The sequence below is a fragment of the Cryptomeria japonica genome, chromosome 5, assembly GCF_030272615.1.
Source record: "Cryptomeria japonica chromosome 5, Sugi_1.0, whole genome shotgun sequence".
In the NCBI taxonomy this organism is placed as follows: domain Eukaryota; kingdom Viridiplantae; phylum Streptophyta; class Pinopsida; order Cupressales; family Cupressaceae; genus Cryptomeria; species Cryptomeria japonica.
Genome location: NC_081409.1, coordinates 924,505,918 through 924,531,602, shown reverse-complemented (window position 1 = coordinate 924,531,602; position 25,685 = coordinate 924,505,918). Strand labels below are relative to the sequence as shown.

The window sequence follows — 25,685 nt, the reverse complement described above, 5'->3', positions numbered from 1 at the left end:
ACAATTCATGTTTAAGTTGCAAACCATTTACTAGTCATTTTCTAGGTTCAAATGTTGATCACTTATTTCAAAGGATCATGGCAAGATGAACAACTAAGATTAAAAGATCTAATTTGAATAAACCTTTTGTATATGTTGAATTTGAACCCTAATATTGCAAACCCTAGTTCTAACCACAAAACCCTAGCTCTACAATAACATTCAGCATCACTAAAGAACCATCAAACATGCAAAATCATAAAATAAACCAAATGATACCTTCACATATTCAAATGGGTTTGATATTCATTGTTCTCCTATCTCCATTTGATCTTGCTTTTGATATATTGCTTTCAAATTTTTATACTTGCACAAGAGCTCAATGGGGAATAGATGTGGTTGTGTTGATATAAAGTTTGATCATGATGGTGTGGGCTAAAGTCAATTTGGTAGAATGTAAGTACACTCCAAGGTTGCTTGAATGAAAGAGAGAGGAGGAAGCCTCTTATATAGAGAGCATCCTAAAAATGGAGGGATAGGATTAAGAAGAGGGAAAAAGATGGTCGATTGGGATTGAAGGGTAAGTAGAGGAAACAATAAAATAAAGGGAGTGGTTAAGATAAATGAGCGAAAAAAGATAAATCAATTAATTAAATAAATTAAAAAACTTATTTAATTAATAGCAAGAGAGCAGCATAAATTAAATAAATAAAATATTTATTTAATTTTTAAAAAAAAAGAATTTAAATAAAGAAAAAAAAATTATTTAAATTAGGATAGAAAAAGGTCCTACAAAAGAATTAGTGAATTAATTAAACAAATAAATATCCATTTAATTAATAAAAGAAGAGGGAATAAATAAATAAATAAAAATATGTATTTAATTAAGCAATGACAATTTTAAGTGTCTACATTTTGCCCCTCTTTGAGACAATGCAATTTATCGCATTCAAACAAAAAAAAGATTAATTGATACAAGATTTGCGCTGATACGGAGGTGGTATGCCCCTTGAGGAATTGGGTGAAAAAGGCAACAACAAGGTTCAAACAATCTCTCGACAAGTGAGAGGATAGGATAGACAAGAAAACGGCAAAGATTGGGTTGGATGGATGAAAAACGGACCAACAACAAGTCATTGGGGATCATGGGGACCACAAGCAATTAGGATTTGTGTTCTTCTTCTTGCTCTTATTTAGAAGATATACCCTCGACAAGTTCATCATCATGAACATCACCAACAAGCTTCTCCCACCACTTAGGACAGAGAGCGGAACCATCTACTTCCAAGTTAAGTGTAACAACATGACTTGGGCTACCTAGAATAAAATCATCTTGATGTTGATCTAGGTTTTCCTAAGTGAACTCTGGTGGAATAATGTCATGCCTAGGAGATTCCACAACTTCGGGTTCAGAATCCCTCCCTTCAGGTGGAGCTAATGGAAGCCAAATACCTATATCTTTTGTTTGCAAAGGCTAATCTTCAGGACTCTAGATGGGAGAAGTGAGTCAAAGGGCCCATCTTCCTCATCAAAAACCACATCTTATTTAATGTGAGATGATCAGTGTCCAGATCAACTAGCCGATAGACCTTATGATTATCATTGTAGCCTATAAGCATCAACTTTTGGAATCTAGTTTTGTTCTCTTCGCATCTAGAATCCAAACATATGTTGTTGAACCAAAAATCTTGAGGTGGTTGATTTTTGGTTTCCTCCTAGGCCAAGCTTCTTTGGGAGTCATCTTTGTAATGGCCCATGTGGGAGACCTATCCACAAGGTATACTGCAGTATACATTGCTTTAGCCCAAAATTTCTTAGGCACGGTTTTGTTTTCTAGCATACACCGAGCCTTCTATGTTATGGTTTGGTTCCTCTGCTTATCAACACCATTCTGTTGAGGGGTGTAGGGTGTGATAAGTTGACAATACCGTATTAGAACAAAAGCTTGTGAATTCAGTGAAACAAAATTCACCCCCATTTTCTAAACTAAGAGTTATGATTTGATGTCCTGATTCTTTTTCAACTAATGCTTTAAACTTTTGAAATTCATTAAACACGTCTAATTTTGCTTTAAGAAAATGCACCTAAATTTTCTACTAAAATCATCCACAAATAGAAGAAAATACTTGGCACCAGTGACTGGTGTTATATTCATTGGTCCACAAACATCTGCATGAACCAACTACAATACGTTAGATGTTCTCTAAGCGTGTCCATCTAAGAATGGAGTTCGATGTTGCTTCCTTGCTTGGCAAGCTCTAGACGCACCATGTGTCTACTGTTGAATCTCAGGTAAGCCTTCTACCAAATTCTCTCGAGCCAACTATGAGAGATATGATAGGTTAAGATGACCATACCATTGCTACCAAAGAGTGCTTATGGAAGAACTCTTCGCAACCATTGCAATCTCTTGAGACTCTCCATTATCAATCAGCCTATACAATCCATGATCTTCGAGGGAGACAACAATTGTCTTCTTGGACTCTTTATCAACAATGTGGCTCTTATGTGCACTGAAGACAACATCCAACTTCGAACAATGTCACATCATTTGACTAACTAAAGCAGATTGAGCTCCATGCCTGAAACATAGTCTACATCGCGAAATATGAGATTTTTTCCTCCAAATTTAATATACATGTTGCCCTTGTTGACAACCTTATACTCTTCACCTCCTCCAAAGATCACTGAATTGGAACAAGTTATGTACCCCGCGAACCAATCTCTTGTGTGCATGAAATGTTGAGAAGCTCCAAAATCAATGTACCAAGTTGATGGTTTAACTTGGTATGTTGGTCTTTTGGTCATAAATGCGTAAAAAGAATACTCCTATTACTCAATGTTCTCTGCAACATGGGCCTTCTACTGAGCCCCTCCCTGGTTGGATTGCTCATGAGCCAACCATTTTTTGCACTATTTCTCCATGTGGCCAAGCTTACCACAATACTGACATGTGATAACCTTCTTGGAGTTATCCTTAGGTTTTCTCTATCCTTTTGGCTAAAAAGACTTGCCTTTTCCTTTGCCTTTATCCTTGGCTTTGGCTGTAAACACTTGTTCTGCAATAGATGATATTTTGATGCTCCCAAACAATTGTTTCCATGTGTCATGTTGCAGGAGCTTATTGCACAAGTCAAGAAACTTTAACATTTGTGGATGTAATGTTGAGCATTTTAATGAAATTTTCATAGTATTGTGGTAAAATTTTGAGTGTGATTACCACTATATCCTCTTCCTCCATCTTGTGACCAATAGCCTCTGGATGATTGTGAATATCCTTGATCTTCATAAAATTCTCTTGCAAAGACATCTTATCGTCCATCATGATTGAAAACAACATATTCTTCAGAAAGAATGATCGACTCTTGTTTGACATTTCATGGAGATCCTTCAGATACATCCAAATCTTTGCAACAGTCTTTCCAAACAGCACTTGTGGAAGCATGTCGTTGATGATTCACGACTTGATGAAAAACACTGCTTCCCAATTGCACTCATTGAACTTGTCCTGGTCTTTTCCCACCATCATGAGACGTGGAGTCATACCCAGAACAACTTGGTCTAGACACCGGTATTCAAATATTGTGAGAATTCGCTATTTCCACATGTTGTATTTTTTGTCGTTGAAGCATTGATTATGTTCTAACATAATGTTGGTCAACGACACCATCCCTCTAGCTTTTCAATGCACAAAAAATGAGGTAAAATAAACTACAATAACATACTATTAAAAATAAAGTTATTTTTCATTAAAAAAATAGTCAAAATGGCACAAATTTTGAGGCACAAATCCCGATGAAATCAAAAAACAAACCCTAATTTTATATAAAAATCAATCAAAAAATATGAAACCCTTCCATAAATTTTTGTGGAAAAAATATAAAAGCCTTCACACAAACTCCAAAGTTTGATGGAAACCCTTTTTGTACAGTTAAGCAACATAAATCACACATGGGTCACAAAAAGACCTTAGTTGTTGAAGCAAGTTGCGGGACAAAAATAGAACAAGTCGCTAGAAATCAGACCATCATCATGTGTGAAAACATGCCCCCGTCATGCAAAAAAACACAAGCTTGCGACACTAAAAAAAACTCTAATTCAAGGCAAATCCAAACAGAAGACGTCGCACGTAGTAACAAGGCTAAAAATCTCCAATCGTGTACTGAGAAACATGCTACAAAGTTTGCATGATAATAAAAACCACTTGCAGAAAAGAAACATTAAATGCGAGCAAAAACCCACGCATTTTATGGAAAAATCGTGTAGAAAACCTCCACGATCCAAAAAACCCTTACATGTCCAGAGAGAAAATCGAGAAAAAAACAAACCAAACACGACCCTTGGAAACAAGCTCACTTACAATTTTTCCAAACAAAGCCCTTCGATTTTGCTTCCAAAAAACCTTACACTCCTCACATGTGAAAGAAAAATCTGCCCAAAAAATTAAGCCGCGATTTTCTTAGAAAAAAGCCCGTGATTTAAAAATCACGACTTGCAGATCCTACAAATTTTACATTGAAAAACCCTTAATTTTTTATTTACTATAAATGACAATTTTTTGTTCTAAAAAAAAACATTATCAACTCTAATACCATGAAATGGTAATTGCACTGATAAATTAATTAAGACGGAAGAATACATATGGTCAATTACAAGACGATGTTTCTAAAAGAAACAATTGTGAACAAATGACTAAAATAGAAATAAACTAAAACTAAAACTAACTAAACATTACCTAGTGACCATTAATAGTACAATAATTACTTTAATACTAATTATCCAACATTATACCATCGATTTTACCTTTGACCATTAGGGTGTCCAAGTTGACTTGTGTTCTAAAAGGACATAGATGATGTCCACAAACATGGATGTTTGCAAAATGTTGTGGCATGAGTTCATGAAACTATTTAAACGGATCTTGTTGTCAAATCTCGAGTGTCATTGATCATGTTTCAAGCATCTAAAGATGACACATCTCTAAAGTTCACTCATATGCACCAATTACTTAACTACTATAGTTGCACAAAAGTTTAAGGCAATTTTCCTTATGTTGTGCACACATTTGTATAGGCATTTACTAAACACTGCCTTAACACCAATGATCTATATTCTAGATGGTACAAGATACAAGCAGATCTTAGTGAAGGACAAATTTATATATTACACACTAGAATACAAGAAACACAAGTAATCCAACACAATTCGAAAGGTAGCAGACAACTTTTAGCATTTTTATTAGTTTAAATAAAAATGGATAAGATATAATTGAATGGTTTATATAACAAGGCTAACATGCAAATACCATGACTAGAAAAGGGTAACATGTCATACTAGTTTGCCTAAATCATTCAACTGCCCATTTCTCTACAACAACAAAAATAATGGATATACATATAATATGTCTACAAAATAGAATGAGTTGATGAATAGGTTCATGTCCCAACCTTGTTAAATACCAATTGCTTAGCAATTAATTTTCCTCATGGTTGACCTTCTAATCCCATGGAAAACCCTACATCAATGCAACATGTAAAGAAAGAATGAAAGAAAAAAATATTCTTTTATTGTCCAAGATATCAAGCAATCTATATATGTCTATGGATGGCTCATAGCAATATGGGACTACCTCATACTCCTTGCAAGAGGCACCTAACTGTGCTACAAACGAGGCACCTAAAGGAATGTTGATTGTGCAAGAGTTGTGAAGTGTCACACAAATGTGCACCAGCTTATGCATGGTAGCTCTTGATAACACAACTTCTTTTGCGTAAGTCATGCATGATGTTGTCAAAGCTTACATGTGGATATAACTATCAAGTTGTGCATGTTTTGATTAAGTAAAAGCAGGTTTTTGAAAGGAACTCGAACCTTTTACAAAGTAGGATATATAGAAAGAGCTAGAAAACACTGTGCCTGATCACTTCAAAAACTAAAACAGATCCCAACCGAACAAAATGGGATCACAACCCATTAAACATAACATTACATTAAAAAACCAGGAAAAGACAGCAATCGAAAAGCAAAATGACAACAAAACTACAGAAATCGAGACAACTGCCAAGACAGAGACAGAGATAGTTATATACTCTTCATGATATCCTCAATATCAACCATCTGCTTCGTGTTGTCTGCCGAAGTCTTTAACTCCTCCAGCTCACGACCTTTGATGTCGCCCTTGATCCTAGTATTGGCTCTGGTCCTCTTCTAATGGCCTTTTTTGTTCGGTTGTTCCTTGTCAACATCCTTCTCAGTGTTGTTCTCAAATATATTGATTAGGATGTTCATGTTATCCACCGAAGCTTTGAGGATCTGGAAGTTTTGTTTTGTGATCTTCTTAACAGTGAGTTCCATCTTATCAATTTTGCTACCTAGATTGTTCATAGCACTTTCCATCCCTTTCACCTCCTTGTTTTCTTCCGTCTCTTTAACCTTTTTTTCAATGGCAATAATTTTACCCACCATGCTTTCAATGGCTTCCACGTTATTAATTGCAAACATTTTCCGTCAGGGGTTTCTCTCCAACCGTAGCTCTTTTGACAGTCAGCATATCTTTCTTCAAGCTACCTATATCCTTCACCATTGTACCAACGGTCTCACAAAAGCCCTTTATAGTCACATTCTCACCAACACAATCACTAAGCTTACCACTTGTCTTCTTGCTCCTCTTTCTGCATACCTTGGGCATTCAAACCCTCTATGTTGTTTGTAACCTAGTTCTTCCTCTGCATTTGCTTTCTAGTAACTTTCCCTTTCTTTTTTTAATAAATTTCCCTTCAAAGGAGTCAGCCTCAAACTCTGAAATGTCTAAATCCACCACAATCCTTTTCCTCTTAGCCTTATTCCTACCATTTTTGCTAGTCTCCTCTGAATCGCCCTCAACCTCCGAGTCAAAGTTAAAGCCACTGGCTTCACTCTCCATATCCTCATCTCTTGCATATTTGTCTTTAATAGGTTTTTCAATACTCTTCCTTTTAAGCACTTTATAGACAAGAGCCATAAGATCCTGGTGAAGAGCATGGTCACCTTTAGGATCTTTCTGAATCTCCTTGATAGTATGGTCCATGGAGCATGCCAGGTAATATGGCAAGCTCACCTTTTCCCCATGGCAGAAATGGTTGAGCAAAACAAAATGGTAACCATAGGCTCTAGTAAACCTACCATACAAAGTAATATAGGTGATAGTAGCAAATAAAACAAACCTCCATGGCCTGCATATTCGTTTCTGGGAATGATAGGAATTGTCGACTTTTACCATCTTCTTCCTCTCATCATCCCTGACAGGGAATTTGTCTGCAGCTTTATTAGAGATGCTACGGTCCCTATAAAATTTCATGCCCTCAATTATCATCCCCGTAGCTTCAGCAATAATCTCCTCATCTACAATCATCATCTGGAACCCAACCAAGATTTTGCCATTCTTTCAGTTCTTGATAAAATGTTTGGTAACCACAGGATCTTTCCCACTAAGCCTCTCCATAAACACACTCAAAACCCCCTCCTAAAGGATATCCCGCACTTCCCTGTTCTTCCTCCAATCCGAGCAGGAAGTAAGTTCGAACCTTTATTTATTTCCTCCCATTTTTCCTACGATGTCCCTGAATTCCTTCTCTTGGCTCCTAATCTTCTTCTCCTAATCAAGTTGTGCATGTTAATACAAGTAGTTGTTGAAGATTACACACTTGTGTAGAGAGCTAGTAAGTTGTGCATGTTAATGTAGGAAATTGTTGTTGAAGCTTACATACTTGTCTAGAGTGTTATTGTGTTGTGTATGTTAATAAAATAAGTTGCCAAGGAAGAGCAGTTTCGCAAACACTTGCTGCCATGAATTCTTCAAACAAATAAGCACAAGTGGAAATTATATTGGAGAGCCTTTTGTTGGCTTCTTCCCTAGGATGCAAGAATTTGGTTGTTGAAGAGGGATAGCGAGTGTTAATCTAATTGTTGTATGAAGGACTCTTCAACAAAATCAATTTGGAAACATGTCTTATGTATTTACTTGTGTGATCTTCTAGTACAAACCTACTAACTAGCTCTACAACTTTGTTGTCATCTTCTATGTTACACAATAGGCAAGATTTATGCAACTATGTAATGTTTTATCAAAATTTAAATGCATAAGTTTTGAGACAAAACTCATTGACCCCTATTTCACGGGGATAGTTCACAAGAACCAATAGTTCACGCGTAGTGGTTCAAAAGAACGAATCTCTAATGAGTATGAATGCATCACATGCTTTACAATCACTGCATGTGAGTGATGCTCACAAGGGTTGAGCATTGGATTTCCCAGGTCACTCATCCCAATACTTCTCTAACCTCAAGTGTGTTAAACATGAAATCAACCCAAGATCAAACCCACTTAGCTTGCCACCCCATTTTTAATAGAGTAAAATAGACTCGTATAAATTGTGGGATTCTCTTCAATCATTTTGGATCACACTCAATCCATCATCGGGATAAGCAAATATAACATCAGTCAGTGGCTTTCTAAAATTTTCAATTCATTCACTGTTGCTTCACAAGTACATGATAACTAAAAAATTCAAAAGGACCAAAGTAGATCTTATTACAAAGATTTACTTTGTACAGAAACAAACTCAAGGAAATTCAGATTAAAAATATTTCAAATTATTTTCCAGTGAGCGCCAACTATAAAAAATATCCACAAATGATACCCGAGCATATGGATGTCCATCTATATGGACAAGTAATTCTTTCCAGTCTGTTCCTATCAAAAAAGATTATCTTGCTTACTTGCGTAATACCACTTATAGTTGAAAACAAAATGCTACGACTGCCTTATAAGCAAAAACATGGTGGTTGATGAAATTTATCAAGTCTTATTTTCCATTTCTGCATATCAATATTTATTCATGCAGAAATAAATATTCGAATTAAAGGACCACAAATAGCTCTAGGGGAAATTTTTGCTTCCAATATATTCCTCTTAGTTTGATTTATTTTTTATGGTTGATATTGCGTCAAATGCAGCAGGCCCAAATTATTTTTCCCATTGTCAACAATAATAAAAGTCGCAAAAACGCATGAAACTCCATCAGAACTTTCCAGAAATTTCAGGTTTCCTGCAAATATATGGAATTAATTCCTAAGATGTATAGGATGGAATGTGTAAAATGTTACAGCATCCGAAGATTATAACCTTGTCTTGGGGTGCTGAAAATTATTTAGAGATTGATAGAGGATAAGCCACATTCAACCATACTATTGATAAAAAATCATGCCTATATCTTGCACTTGAATTTCTGATTAAAATCATGTTAGAAAAAGTAGGAACTTTACAAAACCAGAACCCTGTATTATTTAAAACAAAGGGTTTGGTAATTTCTTTGAGAATAATATCTATTTTCCATCAGACTGTAAAATCAGCCCAAAAAAGGATCAAGAACATAAATACAGGGCTTAACAATTAACATAAATACTAGTCCTATTATAAAACCTTTTTTCTGTAAATCCTCCAAGCAAGCTATTAAAAAAATCCACCACATTGGGTGATACGCTGATATCATCCCTTAATTTGCAATGTGTTCCAGCTACCAAATGGTTCTATTTTCATACTTGAGAGATCAAAAACCTGCACGAGGTACGATTCCTCAACTTTGTCTATGTAAAAGACAATGAAAAACTGTCTTTGAATATCAGTCACATAGCTCACATGCATTCTCCTTACATCTGTTTACACTGAAAATTGATTCAGTGTCTATGAATCACTAATCAAATTAGACAATCGGACTTTCAAGTTTTAAAAATTATTAGGCTAAAAAAAGATAGAGAACAGAGAGTACCAAAACTGATGTTGGAAGTTGATAAATAATCATGCGAAAATTATGAATACCCAATATTCCAAGAGCTTTGGAAAGCAACTTCAGTCTTGTATCAAATTGTATTTCATGCTGGCACTCAAGAACTGCCGACGGTGAAGAACTAGAACCTAGGAGTAGAAAATTTCTGATTGTGTTGGTAAGCCACAGTGACTGCTCTGAATAATGTTATTGTTTAATGTGACTGAACAGCATTCAGGAAGACAGTGTTTCCTCTAGGGTGACCTTCTTCAAGCCCGCCATGTATGTAAGATACACTGTCCATATGAATGCAAATGAATTGCTTACTAGAGGCTGCATAAAAAACCAACACGTCCACAAGTCTAAAGCTTCAGTAATATTTTTAAAAAGGACAATAACCCAAAGCCTCATCATCAAAACAAAAAAGTCCTTACACAACTTTTATGTTATCTAAAGAAACTTAAGATCAATTTACATCTATGATGCTCAAGCAATTCAGAAACAGGCTGCAAACATGCAGGGTTAATTAATTAACAATTCCAAACATAGTTGTTGCTCTTGATTAAACCTATTCTAGAAATCACCATATAAAAAAACAATACAAGTAAAAGAATACTTGACTGAATACCTATCATAAGAATAATTCTGATGTGTCCTCACTAAACATTGACTGAATCCCTATCATAAGAATAATTCTGATGTGTCCTCACTAAACATTATCAGACTATTATCAGATTACAGAGAAACATATTACGCCAAAAGCCTATTATATTCACATATGGACGCAAAAACATCCATCAATAAAAACTAGAAGCATTTAATTGATGTCTTTATGACACTTAAATGCATGAAAAAAATAAAAAAATAATTTATTATTATTTCTTAATTTTATATTATTTTATCTTTACTTCCACCTCTCAATTAATTCATCTCATTGAATCTTTCTCATCAGATCTCCACCATTGATCATATCAAATAATTTATAAAATAGTAGTATAATAATAGATTAGACATAGTATTATTAATTATGAGTGTCCCTACATAAAATCCACTTCAATGATAAGGATAAGAACGAATATAAAATAGATATATAATGATATGATATAATAATAATAATAGTGTAGTCTTAATAGATTTTTTTGCTTTGATCAGTAGTTTAATAGAAATATAATAATAAAATATTTTTTTTAAGTGCAATAATTAACAGATGTGATATCTTCAGCATACTTTACCTATATTCCTCCAAAGATAAGTATGCTAGTTACATAAATCAACTGGTGAAGAAGTTGCATAGTTTAAATCCTCCTTCAAAAGGCCGAAGTCCATCACACTGGATATTATATGTAAATACAACCATGCTTCTGATTTCAAATTTTTGTCATCAAGCAATACTGTTTTGATTGTAAGGTAGAGAATTTACTCCTAGTAGTGACATACATAATTGGCAACAAATCCTTTGTCTTGCTCTCTTAAAAAAATCTTAATTTATTACTTTATTACTTTTAGAAGACAATTGTTTTTTATAAAGGGTAAAGCGGTTTTGAAGGGACCCGAAACCCTTTTTGTAAAATGCTGCTACATAGATACACACAGCCAAACAGCAGTCAACAAACAGCTAAAAAGCAGATCCATTCAACTAGGGTACATCTCAAATGCACTTGGATCAAATGGACAAGCCCAAGTTTGTTGCCTTGCCCAAGGCAACAAAGGAAGAACTCAAGCAAACTTGATGTCTTTTTAAAAACGATTAACTTAAATTGTTTTATGACTGTGAAAAGGTAACGAGGGCATTAAAGAATTACAAATGAAAATAAAAGCCCAAACGACAAGAATATGGAGACAAGACACATTCTTATCACTTCCTCTTCTTGTACATCAAATTGGTACGCAACTACCACCTTCCATAGGTCAATGGTTATCAAACAACATCTTTTCAACAAAGAGCAATTTCAAAACCACCTACTTATTGGCAATATTGCCTCTTTCCAACAAGGATTGATTACAAAACTACCACCTTGCGTCAACTTTTGTTCTCTGACTTCTAATAGCCACAACTTTAACAAACAATATTAAAACACAGTGCCTTTCTTTACGTGTATGATTTTTCAAGGGGAATCTTAATATGTAATATTATTCAAACATTGATGGCACCAAAGTACTAGTTTTAGCCTCCCAACAACTACATTTATAAGGCCAATTGTGACCAAAACCAATGACTAAATCACATTCTCTTTACCAAAAGATGCCCCCCTAGAAAATGCGACCTCTAATTCTATACATGAGGATCTTTTTCCAGATCACTCCTAGGCATCAAAATCAACAATAATGTAATATACAAGGTCCTTATGTCGAATGTCTATATATGTGGTTCCCATTTTCCACACTTCTTCTCAAGTGGGCCTAATGGATCCCAACTCTCTTGCATAAAATAATGGCATGCATTAATATCTCCTTCCTTGCAATCTATGGGCTGTTAGGTCCCATTACATTGCCCATATACCTCTAAGTATGCACCTTATATTTGTTTATAATTCAAACAAACAATTTTCCTAAATAAATGTTGCTACAATATCTTGGTATATAACACTGTGTACAAAACACACAACCCTTCATGTATTTATTATAATAAAATTCTCATGTTTGTTATTATATTATATTTATTCGTATCAATAGTAAATATTAAAAATATAGCAAAGTTCCCTAACCATAATTAATGTCTCATTATAAATAATGTGGATCAACTAAAATCCATATTGATTATCATGATGTCGAATATTGAAAGAGAAATATGAATACAGAATAAATTTCAAGCATGCTTCAATGAGAAATATGCATGAAGCCTATACAGAAATATGCATGAAGCCTATACTTCAGACCTCAATTGTTTATTTGTTCATGAAATCCTATTAATGCAGGTACTAGCTCAACATCTATGACAAGAGAAAGTCTAAATATCCAAATCTCAAGGAAACATCAGCAAGAAAAAAAATTCCTACTTAATTGAAGATTATTCTAACCTATATTGTAGCATCAATCATTCTGTCAGCAAACTATGGTTCACATGAACCCATCACACTCATAAGCATGAATGGTCCTCTTAGGTCTCATTGACTCTAGATGATGCTCACAAGGGTGAAGCATTGGGACTTACTAGGAAGTCACCCATACGGGGAGGGTGGTTCAAGGATTGGTCTATATTTGCAATATACACTTTCCTTCTGATATGTCTCATGTAAGAGCTCCAACCGTTCCTTTTTATTTTGCAAGCAGTGCAGATCATAGCAGAAAAAATCTCAGGAATAACTCAGTAAACCAAACGATAAATATTTTTCAATTTATCTGGATAGAATTGGGGGAAAAAATGGTTTAGGGTTAAGGTTAGATTATTCTTCTGATTTTTGCAGCAATTATATCTCCCGGAAACTGATTTTTTTAATGAAAAACCACAATTTTCACTGCTATTAATTTGCACTTTTTTAGTCAACAAATCATTTTGACCAATTTTACGCAGAAACCAGCAATTTTCTTGAAGAAAAAATCACACTGTGAGCAAGAAACAATGAATCACAATTTATCACAACTTTTAAAAGATTTATACTCTTATGTTGCAGATTTCAATATAACAATGTGAATGCTTTTGTTACTGATCAGGAAATTGGAATGCTTTACCTTGCCATTGTCAGGACACCTGGTATGGAAATATTTGGCAACATTCAGTGGAAAAAATTTGACGTAGGTTATAGTCTGACAATGAATAATCTATCTTTTGTTCATATCAACTGTGCAACGATTTGTGATTAATTCTATTTAGCTGTGGCAGTCGTTGGTTTTTAGGAACCTTCCCTACCTATTGCTTTGACACAATGTATGAAAATATCATGCATACATAGATACCTAGCAGAGGTCAACTCTCCATAAGTATCACTTAATTAGAAACTCTATACTCAATAATGTGTTTCGCTACAATTCTTTCAGAAAGTGCTATAGGAATGCACTAAAATTCACAGGTTGAGTTTAAATATTCAGCACATTGTATTTACTATTTAGTACATATTTTCAAATTTGCAATTAAGTTATTTTTAAACTATATGTAATTTAAAAAATCAAATATTAATTTTATATTGTATATTAATAGTCATCCCACATTCCAAAAAAATGTAAATGATTTTTTCTTCCCCTGTATCCCACGCTGTCTCTGAAACTCAGAGAACCACTGATAAATACTCAATTTAATGCTGATACAAATGAACACTGATTATGACTGGCGATCTTTGGATGCTATCTGCAAATTTGTGCTCATACAAAAATGTAATTCAAGAAAAAATTAAAAGCTATTCCCATTAGAAAACTATAAGAAACACTTACACAACGATTGATACACACAGCAACTTCAATCTCAAACTACAGCAAATACATATTTGTTGAATACAAAACAGAAAATGGGTCCACTCTAAATAATGAAAAAAAGCTAAGAATTACCTGAAGATGCACAGGGACATATCTATAAGTAATGAAATCACACAGAGGCCAATACATGGCACCACTTTTAATTGTAGGAATAAAATCCCGTTTTAACCTTGCAAAGATTTCACTCCCATTCTCACCTGCATTTAAAGTCAGAGAAAGGTCAACTAACATAATAAAAAAAATATTGAAACATTCAACAACAAGAAGCTATCTGAACCACTAGCACATGCCGTCTCAAGGTACCTTTTCAAGATGTTAAATAGATAATGGCAAAACCTGAGTTTGGCCCATTTTAAAAGATTTAATTTGCATCCATGTTATACTCCAAAGAAAAAATTATTTACAAAAGCTAAGCATAATAACTAAAAGGAAAGATGTTCCCTAAATAGGCAATGAAAAAAGGAACATAGACCTTCATCTTAATTGAAAAAGAATTCAACATATTTACAAACAGTCAAGCCTAGCTTACACAAACAAAATCTAACTCTTTCTAATGTTGCATCTTTACTGAGCAGGGATATATCTTCCAAAAAAGTTCTAGTCAACAAAGATAACTCATATATACCTAAAATAGCTTCTTATTTGTTCCCTCTTGCTTTTGTCAATAGCTGTATTTCTGAGTTCCATTGACCTATTTTGATCACTTTTGGGCATTAATATAAATTCCCTTTTATTCTTTCTTTCTTTCCACAAATACAAATCTCAGCCAACATGTTATGCTCAGCTCAGCAATTATAATAATTACATGTTTATAAGACATAATATTTGTGTGTGTATATGCAGATAATGTTTTTTTTCTGAGCTGGAATTAGCAAACATGAACTATCAAGATACAACAAAACATCAATCAAACTAAGCCTTCACAGTATATTAGATACTATAGTAGCTATTGAACAAACATTAGAACAAATTATTGTTTGAAAACTCAGACTTTAGAAAACTCAACAGCCCAAACTATTTTTGTGCTGTAATATATGAAAGATATTGCATATGCAAGGAGATGCAAACATTTAGTCATCTTGTTCCAATGGTCAAGGATGAAATTTTTTCACCTTTTGAAAACAGTTTTGTATAGGTCAATCTCCTTCTCTGCTATTATTGACTTTACTTTTTCTATCATGGAGTCCATACCATCATAGATTTCTCCCAAACATGACTGAGGTGAATCATCAAACCTAGTCATACACATCATGGGATTGGTGAAACTCAAGATGTAGTCCACACGAGCCCACCAATAATAATATCAGATCAATGATTTAACCATTTGGGCCTTCTACAAATTTGATTGCCTCCACACATTCCATTGATTGCTAATGACCATGTCAATCGTGTTAATTTTAGCAATCAGATTAGCAGTATAGAACAGAAAATCAGAATGCAAAGTAATTCATATGCATAACACACATGTACCCTGGGAAAACCTCCCTCTTGGAGCAACCAAATATCTCAGATCTGATTAGATTAATGTCAGAAGATAATCAAATACAAATTCGCCCACCTAGGGCATGACAGAATTGACTTATCTGAATCACAAGTTCTGATTTGAACTTGACTGAATCTCCAATCAGATGTAGGGCAGACCTTAGGGCAGATCAGTCTGATATAGTTCGCACAGCAAGAGGATAGCTTCTTGGATCAGAAGTCTGCCGATTTACAAGAATGTGAATTCGCTGTCACTCAGAATGTGTTAGCTGACTCTTGGAGAATATTCACTGACTTCAACATTGAATTCGCTGGCAGAGTGGTATTCGCTGATCAAGTGCACATTATTGTCTATGAAATGGATTACAATCCATTGATTATATAGGAGGTACAAACATTATATCTTGCCTTAGTCAGCCAATGACTTTGGCGCCAAAATATAATGCTTTTCGTTTAAGTTACATGAATGGGTCCATGCTTCCACACGTTACATTTGTGTTTGCCCTTTGAGTATTTTATGTGCCTAGGCGGGACCAATCTCCAATGGTCACAAGTTACATTATGGGGTCGGACCCATTTATAACCACAAGTTACATAGGTTAGGACCTAACCAATAACCCTTTACAAATTACACAATAAATTTTAAGGCCGAAGACCACATCTAAAATTTACCAAGCTAGGTCGGCCCAATCAAGGGATACGACCTAGCTACATTTTCAACAATTCGACACCTCTCACACCTTCACAAATCATCTCAAAACAATTGTGTGCAATGCAAAACAAGTCTCAACAACCTAATGTAGTGTAAAAAAACAAATTCATAATTTACCTTCAACAATTCCAAATTGGAGAAAGTTTTGAATATGCCTTGAGATATATAATGGTTTATCACAAACATCTAAATCTCCTCAACCTCAACGAATATTTTTTTCACCCACTTTGAGTACCAATCTTTTGCATCACCAAGTTGAGGGATTGAATTACATGTGTTGAAAAATGGCTTGTACCTTTCCTCAACTAAAGAATCTATTGCCTACAATTGTTTGCATTGTCCATTATGACTTGGAAAACATTCCAACTAAAGGACCTGTTGATGTGTTTTTATGACACCATGTAACACAGAATAAAATACTAAGTACTCTATCCTCTCTTGAACAAAGACCTCTCGGATGCTAAACTATGTGATCAAACGTGACGACTCCAAGGTTTTGATTGTCAAGTCTTGAATTTATACGTGGATAGACTCAATGTATAGATGTGATTGCTAGTAATCCAAGGGGACTTACATTTATGAACTATAACTAGAACATGAACATCGGATGTATCGATCATGTGATGCTTATTCTCCTAAACTAATCCAAACTCAAATGGAAAAAGGACAAAAGCGGAAAAGGTTTAGAGAATCTATGCTAACTCCTAATTCTTAAGGGCAATGACAATAATGAATGATGCTTTGATAGACAAAACCTTCATGAAACTACTTTCTACTTAACCAGAGATAGCTCACAACGCCATGGAAAGAGTGCGATCTCCTAAGGTAGTGAAAGATCTTCATATTGTAAACAATCCATTCAAATACCCCATAATGGCACACAATCCAAATGAAGTATTCACAATCGAACTTAGCCACAATAATAATCAGGTTCAAGCTAACCATGCAAAACAACTTGCAATCAACAAGTTGTCAATGGTATGAATCAGAGGATTAATCAAATATCATCACACTTTTCCATCATAGTTAATGAACTCTAATTAACCTTGAGAAGTAACAAGGAACCATGCAAAATGTAGAAATGCAACACATACATCCACCATAACTTCAACGAAAGTATTGAATTGATTTCGATATAACTTGGCAACAATTCCAAGTTTCCTCCCCATATTCTACTCTTAACTACTCACTATTAACCTTTACAAATGAGAAGACTTGAGCCTTATATAGAGCTCTCTTTACAATTCAAATGTTCAAATTGATTCTCAAATCAATGGCCAAGATCTGGCAATGAAACCCTAATTAGGGTTTGTTACAACAAACTCCTTCTTGACCAAATGATAAAATTGCATTGAGTTAGACACGTCCTCCTTTGTATTCCAAACCAATAGGAATGGAGGTTAGGTATGTGACTCATTGCCATGTGTTACTTGTTGCTTTCTTGGATGAATCGAGTACAATGCATCTGGATGTGCTGATGTGGCACAACAACTTGAGTGGGTCGGATGATGACTAGGACACCACCTCAGCTTGCCATGGAGATCATCACAATGTGTTTGTGATTGAAGCATATTTCTTGATACTCAAACATTACGTAGCCTTTTTGACTAATTGTGATGGTGATTGGGATAGATCATATTTCCAAATTACATCATCTTAGTGATCAAATCTAACTTTGATTAACTCTTTTGAAACTATCACTTTCCTTGATCACACTCCACTTTTCTTTCTTCATGTTTTTAAAAAATTTCCTTCTCTCAAAGGTGATGTTTGATCCTAATATGTGGAACACACCCTTAGTATGATTGAATGCCTTTTAATAGTTGTGAAATCCTTGGTTGTGTCTCCATCCTCCTAAATTTGATCTTTGATTCCTTGATGTAGTACCATCAATGATATCTTTGAATGTCTCCAATCTTGACCTTGGAGTCTTGGATTTCAGAAGGAAATTCAAGACAATTGCAATTAAATTCTTCCTTATATCGATCCTCACGCTTGCTATATTGAAATATTCTCCTTCATTAGTAATTGCTCCTCATCTTGGCTGGAAATTTGACTCCTTGTGCATCCCTGCGAAGTTCTTTAAAAGCATCAAACCTGAAGGGCAAAGAGATTTCACATCAAAACCTTAAGGAATAAATGAGAATAATAATAACTCTTGACAAATCACTCTTCATAAAACCCTCCCAATTTGGAAATCACATTGAAAAAAATCAACAAATGTAAATCTGGAAATGCTCCTTGATGTATCATCTTGAAATCCAATTAAACACCTTGATAAGAAACGATTTAGCCTTTGATCTTCGATCAGCTTTTCTCTTTTTTCTTCTCCAAAAAAAGAAATCAACTTTTCAGATGCTGGAAAAACCTGATTGAATTTTGAATTCCAAAATCTGTTGGCTAATTGTGAATTTGAGTATGCCTTCTTGGTGTGAATTTGCTCTTGGATTTTGAATTTGGATTGCAATTAGTTGCACAACTTCCTCTTGCTTTATAGGCCTTGCATCCAAAAGTCGCACCTCTTCCTTGTTTTGACCAGCCGACTTTGCCTTAAAGTGCTTTGTCTTTATTTGCTTGCAAATTAAAATTCGCCTTTTACTTCACTTGTGAAGTCAGTCTCATCCTTCTTCATGCGATTTGGAATTTAAATAATCATTGAAAGAAGTGCGCTCAATAAGCCTTCCACATTTTACTGCCTTTATTTTAATTTTAGTTTCAATTTCCTTGTTTTACAAGTTCACTTAAGGCAATTTTAAAATTTCCTTGTTTTATGAGGAAGGTTGATTGCTCAAGATAGGGAAGGTTTAAAATTTCTTTGTTTTACAAGAGAGTTTGCTCAATACTTAATCGCTCATGAGGAGGATCCAAATCTTCCTCATTTTACAAGGAAGTTTCATGATAAAAAGGTCTAAATCTTCCTCGTTTTAGAAGGAAGTTTTATGATAAGAAAGGTCTAAACCTTCCTCGTTTTAGGAGGAAGTTTTTTCAATTTCCTTGTTTTACAAGGAAGTTTTGTTCGCTCAAAATTAACCTCTTAAATCGTCCTTCAAATTGCCAATACTAGAAGCGCACAAGATAAGGAAGACTTAAAATTTCCTTGTATTACAAAGATTTCAAATTCATTCAATGCTTGTTCACTTTCCTTTTTTTTTTTTTTGACCTTCTTCATTCCCCACTTTATTGCCTTAAAATTTCGCCTTCTTTTTTATCATCATCCAAATTAGACCAAGGGTGAAAATCAAAATGCACAAGGAAGATTTTATTTCCTCATTTGACAAGGAAGATTTGTTATTTCCTTCAAAATTGACCTTTAAATTTTTTTCAAGAGTGGAAAATTGATCTCTACAAGGGAATTCCAAATTTCTCTCACTTATGATTTACTCTTCGGGGGTGGAAAATCAAACCTTGTAAGGAAATTTCCAATTTTTATTGTCTTGAAAGAAACTCCATCGCTTAACACTTGGTTCACCTATTATCCAAAGTGTGGAAAAACATAACAACTTTGGAACATGACAATATTTGACAATTTTGACATTTTGAATAACATGTTGCATACTTTACCTCAACCTACACACCTCTTCCTCACTAGCAAAGGTTAACTAAAGAAACTATTGCCAAGCGAAGCAAACTAACAAAACGACTACCCCTAAAAAGTGAAAAGTGGAGGTCCCCATTTGCAATGGGGTGATGTGTGAAAACGTCACAACAAGACCTATTGCCTGCAATTGTTTGCATTGTTCATTATGACTTGGACAACATTCCCAACACCCACCATCTCTATTAAGTATGAACTCGATGAGGTTTTGGAAATGAAGTCTGCATTCTTCACTTGCCCCTCGTCATATCAACCGCATTTAAAACATTGCCCCTTTAAGGGACACTACAATGACATTTATTAGAGGTTGGTATTTACAAGCTTTCCATCCATCAAAAATGATGAACACCCCTATTTCAACCCCTAAATCCTTAATTGGTTTCAGTGATGTCTTTGCAACAATATATATATATATATATATATATCCATCAAAAATGATGAACACCCCTATTTCAACCCCTGAATCCTTAATTGGCTTCAATGATGTCTTTGCAACAATCAATATATATATATATATATATGTGTGTGTGTGTGTATGTATGTATGTATGTATGTTGACAAAAAGTTGTTGTGCATCTTCTCATACCCAAGACCTATGTAACCAAAGGATGTTTGATTGATTGTCGTCATCGTTTCCTACCATTACGGAGATCACCAAGTTAAAAGGAAGAACATTGGCATAAATGTGATATGCAATGTGTTCATCTACATCGTCTCTCACATCATTTTGATATGCCTTCTCTGATAGGCTTCTTTTACAGTAAGAAATAGAGGGATCTTCATCTTGAGTAGATGATATCTCCAAGAAAGAATGTGGGGCAGCCATTATTGAAGGAGACCTTGTAGGTGACTTGCCTAATCCTTTCCTTGCTAAAGGATGAGGTTTTTATTTTCTTCTCATTCACAACATCATCTTTTTCTTGTGCTTTAATATAAACCATAATTTGTTCCTTTGGCAACTCTTTCCTACCTATCCCTTAACAAACTCTATTCCTTGACATCCATAGCACAAAGGTGCAATTTCACTTGACTATACAAACTCTTATACTCAATCCCATAGTGACTACGATGCCAAAGACAAGCCTGACTTCCTAGATGTTAAATCATTATAACATACTTCCATAGAGGTGATGCTTGTTCATATTTGAAGTGTCTACTTGTCCTTGGGGCCATTGAACTTGAACTAGTAGCCATTTTGAATAGATTGTTATTAAACAAAAATAAATTAAAATGTAACCCACAAACGGCTGCAACACCCCAAGAAATGGGCAATCTGATGCTCAACCTTACACAGAGGATTTCTACAGACAATCTTCATTATTCTAGACAAGTTCCCTTTGTGATCTTGTATCTCCATTTTGTATCGCATTCTTAATTTATTTCTAATCCTTGAGGGATTTGAGCTAGACCGGAGGTTTTCTTCCCTCCATTCTTTCCTACCAGTGCCCACACCAAATGGAGGTGTAAATGTAATTCTATCTATTTTTTAAAATTAATAAAATTCTTTGGCCTCGGCAAAAAAAACATTTAATATATTATTTCTTAATCTTGAAAAAATTTGGAAATAACTTGAAAAAATTCTTCAAGCACTTGAAAGAATCTCACAATATACTTACCTTTCATCAACAAATATCCTTTGAGAAAGCTAGTTCCTTCCCACAGCTCCTAGCAAATGTCTTTGGCACCTTTGGAATCCTTTAACCTTTCAAAAAGAACCAGGTAGCTTCACAAATGTGAAAATGGAAAAGGGGAATGATGGTGAATGCTTCTGTGATTTGTGATTGTGAAATGAATGATATTTGTCACTCCTAGGGTTGTCATTCACATTTTAGGGTTTTGTAGGCTTTTAAAATGCATATTTTTAAATTAACAAAAACATTTTTACTTTTTTTTAAATGCAGACTGAACTTTGGACATGAATGGGAGAGCCCAGGCACATCACGAAACTGCCAAGGTATGCTATTATTGATTTTGACCCATCCTTGTTCCTGCTCGGTCCTGTACCAGATCTGATTCTGGCCACTTTCGATAACATACTAAAATAGGGGGGAAATTTTGTTCTTATTTTCACATAAATAAAGTGGGAGAAATGATTTTTTTTTTATTTCACGGGAAACACAAAGGGAAGAAGCCTCAGTTTTTTCATCTGGTGCAGCCAAAAATGCTTTTTATATTTTGTTTTTAAAACCAAAACAGCAGTCTAGGAGAGCAGCCCCCAACAGGATTGAGGTACAGCACTACTTTCAGGATAAGGCCTTCAAGGCCACAAGGACCTTCATGGTGCATGCCATTTTTCATGAGTTTATCGCTTCTAACCAACCACTGATAAATACTTTCAATCACTCGACAATCAATTCACCCCCAAGAAGATTCTAATTGCTGAAAACAAAAATGACAAAAACACCAAGTCCAAGCAAGTTTGCAGGTTAATCTTGCCGTTTAACTCACAGAAAAATCATGAGCTTTTTAATTACTCATTCAAGTTGTTTGCATATTACCCACCTTGCAAGTTTGGCAAGAAGTCACCAAGTTTGCAAACTATGGAACAAACAGATGCTAATTCTACTAACACAAAATCCCATCCAAATCATTCAACAAAATAAAGAAAGAAATTGATTCATACTAATGACCAAAGTAGATCAATGGGGCTCAAAAGTACATTCACTTAAGAATCAAGGCTGTTAAGTACTTTCCCCTAGTCTGTATTCCTAAATTTACAACAAATATTTGAGAGTATTCGCCTTGGAATATTTCTTTTGTTTTATATGCATCTAAAGTGGTTCAACAGTGTCTTAAGTTTACAAATTTCTTTCAGGTATCCTATATATGGTATCAACTATTTAATACTAAGGATAATTGCATGCCAAATGAGCACTACATCCATTGACTACTGTTACAATTATAAAATAATTCTAGAGCATATAAAGAAAAATTGCTTTAATTTTATTCACTTATTGCTTCTGGATTGGATTGTGTATGCAAATTTTTATCATCAACGCTTTGAATCACACTCCGTGATTCATCATCAGGATTGCTTTAATTTTATCAAATAATAGTTTAGAATACTATTTTTATTATTAGAAAAGGATGCATAGAAAATAATCTCCACAATCTTAATGAAAAATATCAACAAACAAAACATTTGATACCTTGCAGGAGAGCATTCAATGAGAAGAAGACAACTGTGACAACAGGACCATAAAGAATCTGCCCAAGAAGCATTTTCTTAACCGTGCTTATAATATCCGTCTTTGGAAGAACTCTTGACATGAAGTTAAACCATAAATGCAATGTGGGGCCTGACAAGAGGAGTCCATATCCAGCCATTCGCATGGTCCTCTGAACATCAATTTCCAGTTTATCTGAAACATGAAAAGCATCTGATGCAGCAAAAGTAATGACCTGATGAAACCCATACATACCAAAAGATTTGGCAAACAAGAATTAATAAATAAATAGAGATTCTCCATGTATCATAGTCTACCGCAAACAATGGAAATTCTTAACATATCATATAAAATAAGAAAAAAAATAATGTATATTTGTTAAAATGACAAGCAAATACAATCAAACAATTCCAAAAAAAATGTTAATATACATATTCAATTTAAAACATGAATCTAGAGCTAAAAGGAAAGTTGAAAATCAAGGTACCAACTAATTTTACAGAATGCCATATCAATTCAATGTCCAAGAATGTTAAAATAGATAGCAACGGTCGGATGAACCAAATGTCTAATTGGCCTTACGGCCTTAGACATTTGTCTTGTATTTATTCGTAAATCTATCCTTATTATTCTGATCACATATAAATAGATATTTATCTACGTAACTATTTATTTATTGATCGGTTAATATTATGATTAATATTATAATCAATATTATGAATAATTAGTAACAACCTTGTGTTACTAATTATTCATAATATTAATTATATAATTTCATTTTTGACATTTCCGATTATTGCAAATGGTCATATTTCACTATTCGTTTGGTTGACCGATCATGTGCTATAAGAGCCCAACGAGATTATCATGGGTTAAGCATTAGTTGATGGCTGATGGCGTGACTCCACATAGTAGTCACGCCTCCTTGAGGAATCATGTCGGTTCCACAAGGAGTCGTGACTCCTTTGAGGATCGACCATTGTGTATAAATGATATGCCGTCAATAGAAGCAGAAGTCAGATGATATATACATTGCAGATCGACTTTCCATCACAGTTCAAAATAGAGACAGCCGTGGAGGTGATAATACTTGTATGTGAATTACATACATCCGTGGAGGTGATAATACTTGTATCTGAATTACGGTTTACACTGTAATCTGCAACAGCTCAGATTAAATACGAAGTTGTTGATAACAAGTGCAGTCGGTATCATGAGGAAAGACTGATAGCAGTCAATATTGTTGTGATAGCATACAGCAGCGATCTGCAATACCATAAGCTGCTGTTATATTATTCAGAATATTGTGTGATCTTCATAATTATAATTTAAAATTACCTATAGATAAATCTGATTCACTTCAACAAAGAATAATCTCATTCCAAGGATTATATTAGTTTTGCTTTGAAGGTAGAAAATATTCAAGATCTGAATGTTAGAATTTAGGTTAGATGTTCTGTACAACTTGCAACCCTGTAAATACTTTAATATTTTTTTCTGATGTAATTTTGGGTCCTCATCGGACAGGTGCAATACTTGAAAAAATCATGAATTATGTTGGATGAACTAACTTGCCACTTGGAATGTTGGTATGGCATGTAAGTTATTTCGTAATAGAATTAAGAAGGGAATTATAAGTAGATATGTAAGTGAGTCTATGACAAAAGAGAAGTTACAAATGTTGGAAGGATTCTTGGAAGAGAAGAATCCTGACTTGAACTCTCACCTTAGGTGTTGAAAAGTGAATGTTTGGACTTGAAGCTCCTTATCTGTATATTGAGTGTTAACAACAACAAAAAGATAAGAAGATTTTGTATAGGGGGATGCTGCCAGAATGCTGTTGAAATGCCTTCAATATTTGGATGTAGAGCAATAGAGATGCATGTAAAAATCTCATTGTATTTATATTCTCTCTATTGAGTTAACATATAACTGGTATGGATTTGAGGCTAAGTATTTTACCCAAAAGGATTTTCCTAGGATAAATTTTTGAGTTATGTTTCTTCTATATTATTTTCTATTTTCTATTCACTGCTAATCTTCATTAAAATTTGTTTGTCATTTGAATTTTACATTTTTTATGTTTTTGTTTATTAATTATTATGGAGTTTATTCTGGTTGTGGGTTTCTGCATTTGATATCTGATTTTGAAAATAGAATGCCTGAAATTTTTATATTTGGTACCAAAGCTTGGTTAAGCTTGATTTGTGAAAGAGGAAGTGCTCTCTAACTAGAAAACTTTATTTTCAATGCAAGCTGTCTGGAAAAATCTGCAATTACAAATTAAATGCCAATCACATCAAGGAGGGTGAAAATGGAGAAATTTTATGGGCAAAATTTTGAGCTCTAGAAGATATACTGGTCAACAGAACTTTTTGAGCAATATTTTCCAGGCAAAAACTACCTAGTATTTTTTAATGTCCCCATTTTTTGGGTGAAAAAATAATTAATTATTTGGTTAAATAATTAACTTTACGTTGTTCTGTTGAGTTATTAAAAAAGAAAACTTTAAATTAATTATTTATTAAGTGACTTAAGTG

General features: G+C 34.3%; 1 protein-coding gene across 4 annotated transcripts in view; it reads right to left on the bottom strand.

The window, feature by feature from the left end:
* Nucleotides 1-9,207: 9,207 nt before the first annotated feature.
* The window catches only part of LOC131066260 (uncharacterized), a 37,471-nt gene continuing 20,993 nt past the window's right edge, over nt 9,208-25,685 (bottom strand). The window contains exons 2-5 of one of the 4 annotated variants that reach the window (XR_009111644.2): nt 23,128-23,380; nt 14,262-14,386; nt 9,786-10,115; nt 9,208-9,672 (exon numbers count right to left, since the gene is read on the bottom strand). Coding sequence is in view for 2 of the 4 variants with exons in the window: in XM_058000985.2 (XP_057856968.1) it covers nt 10,017-10,115; nt 14,262-14,386; nt 23,128-23,380 (477 nt within the window). In the remaining 2 variants the exon portion in view is untranslated. Of the gene's footprint in view, nt 10,116-14,261; nt 14,387-23,127; nt 23,381-25,685 lie in introns of all 4 variants that reach the window. The other 3 variants (XR_009111645.2, XM_058000985.2, XM_058000986.2) reach the window with 3 other exon arrangements.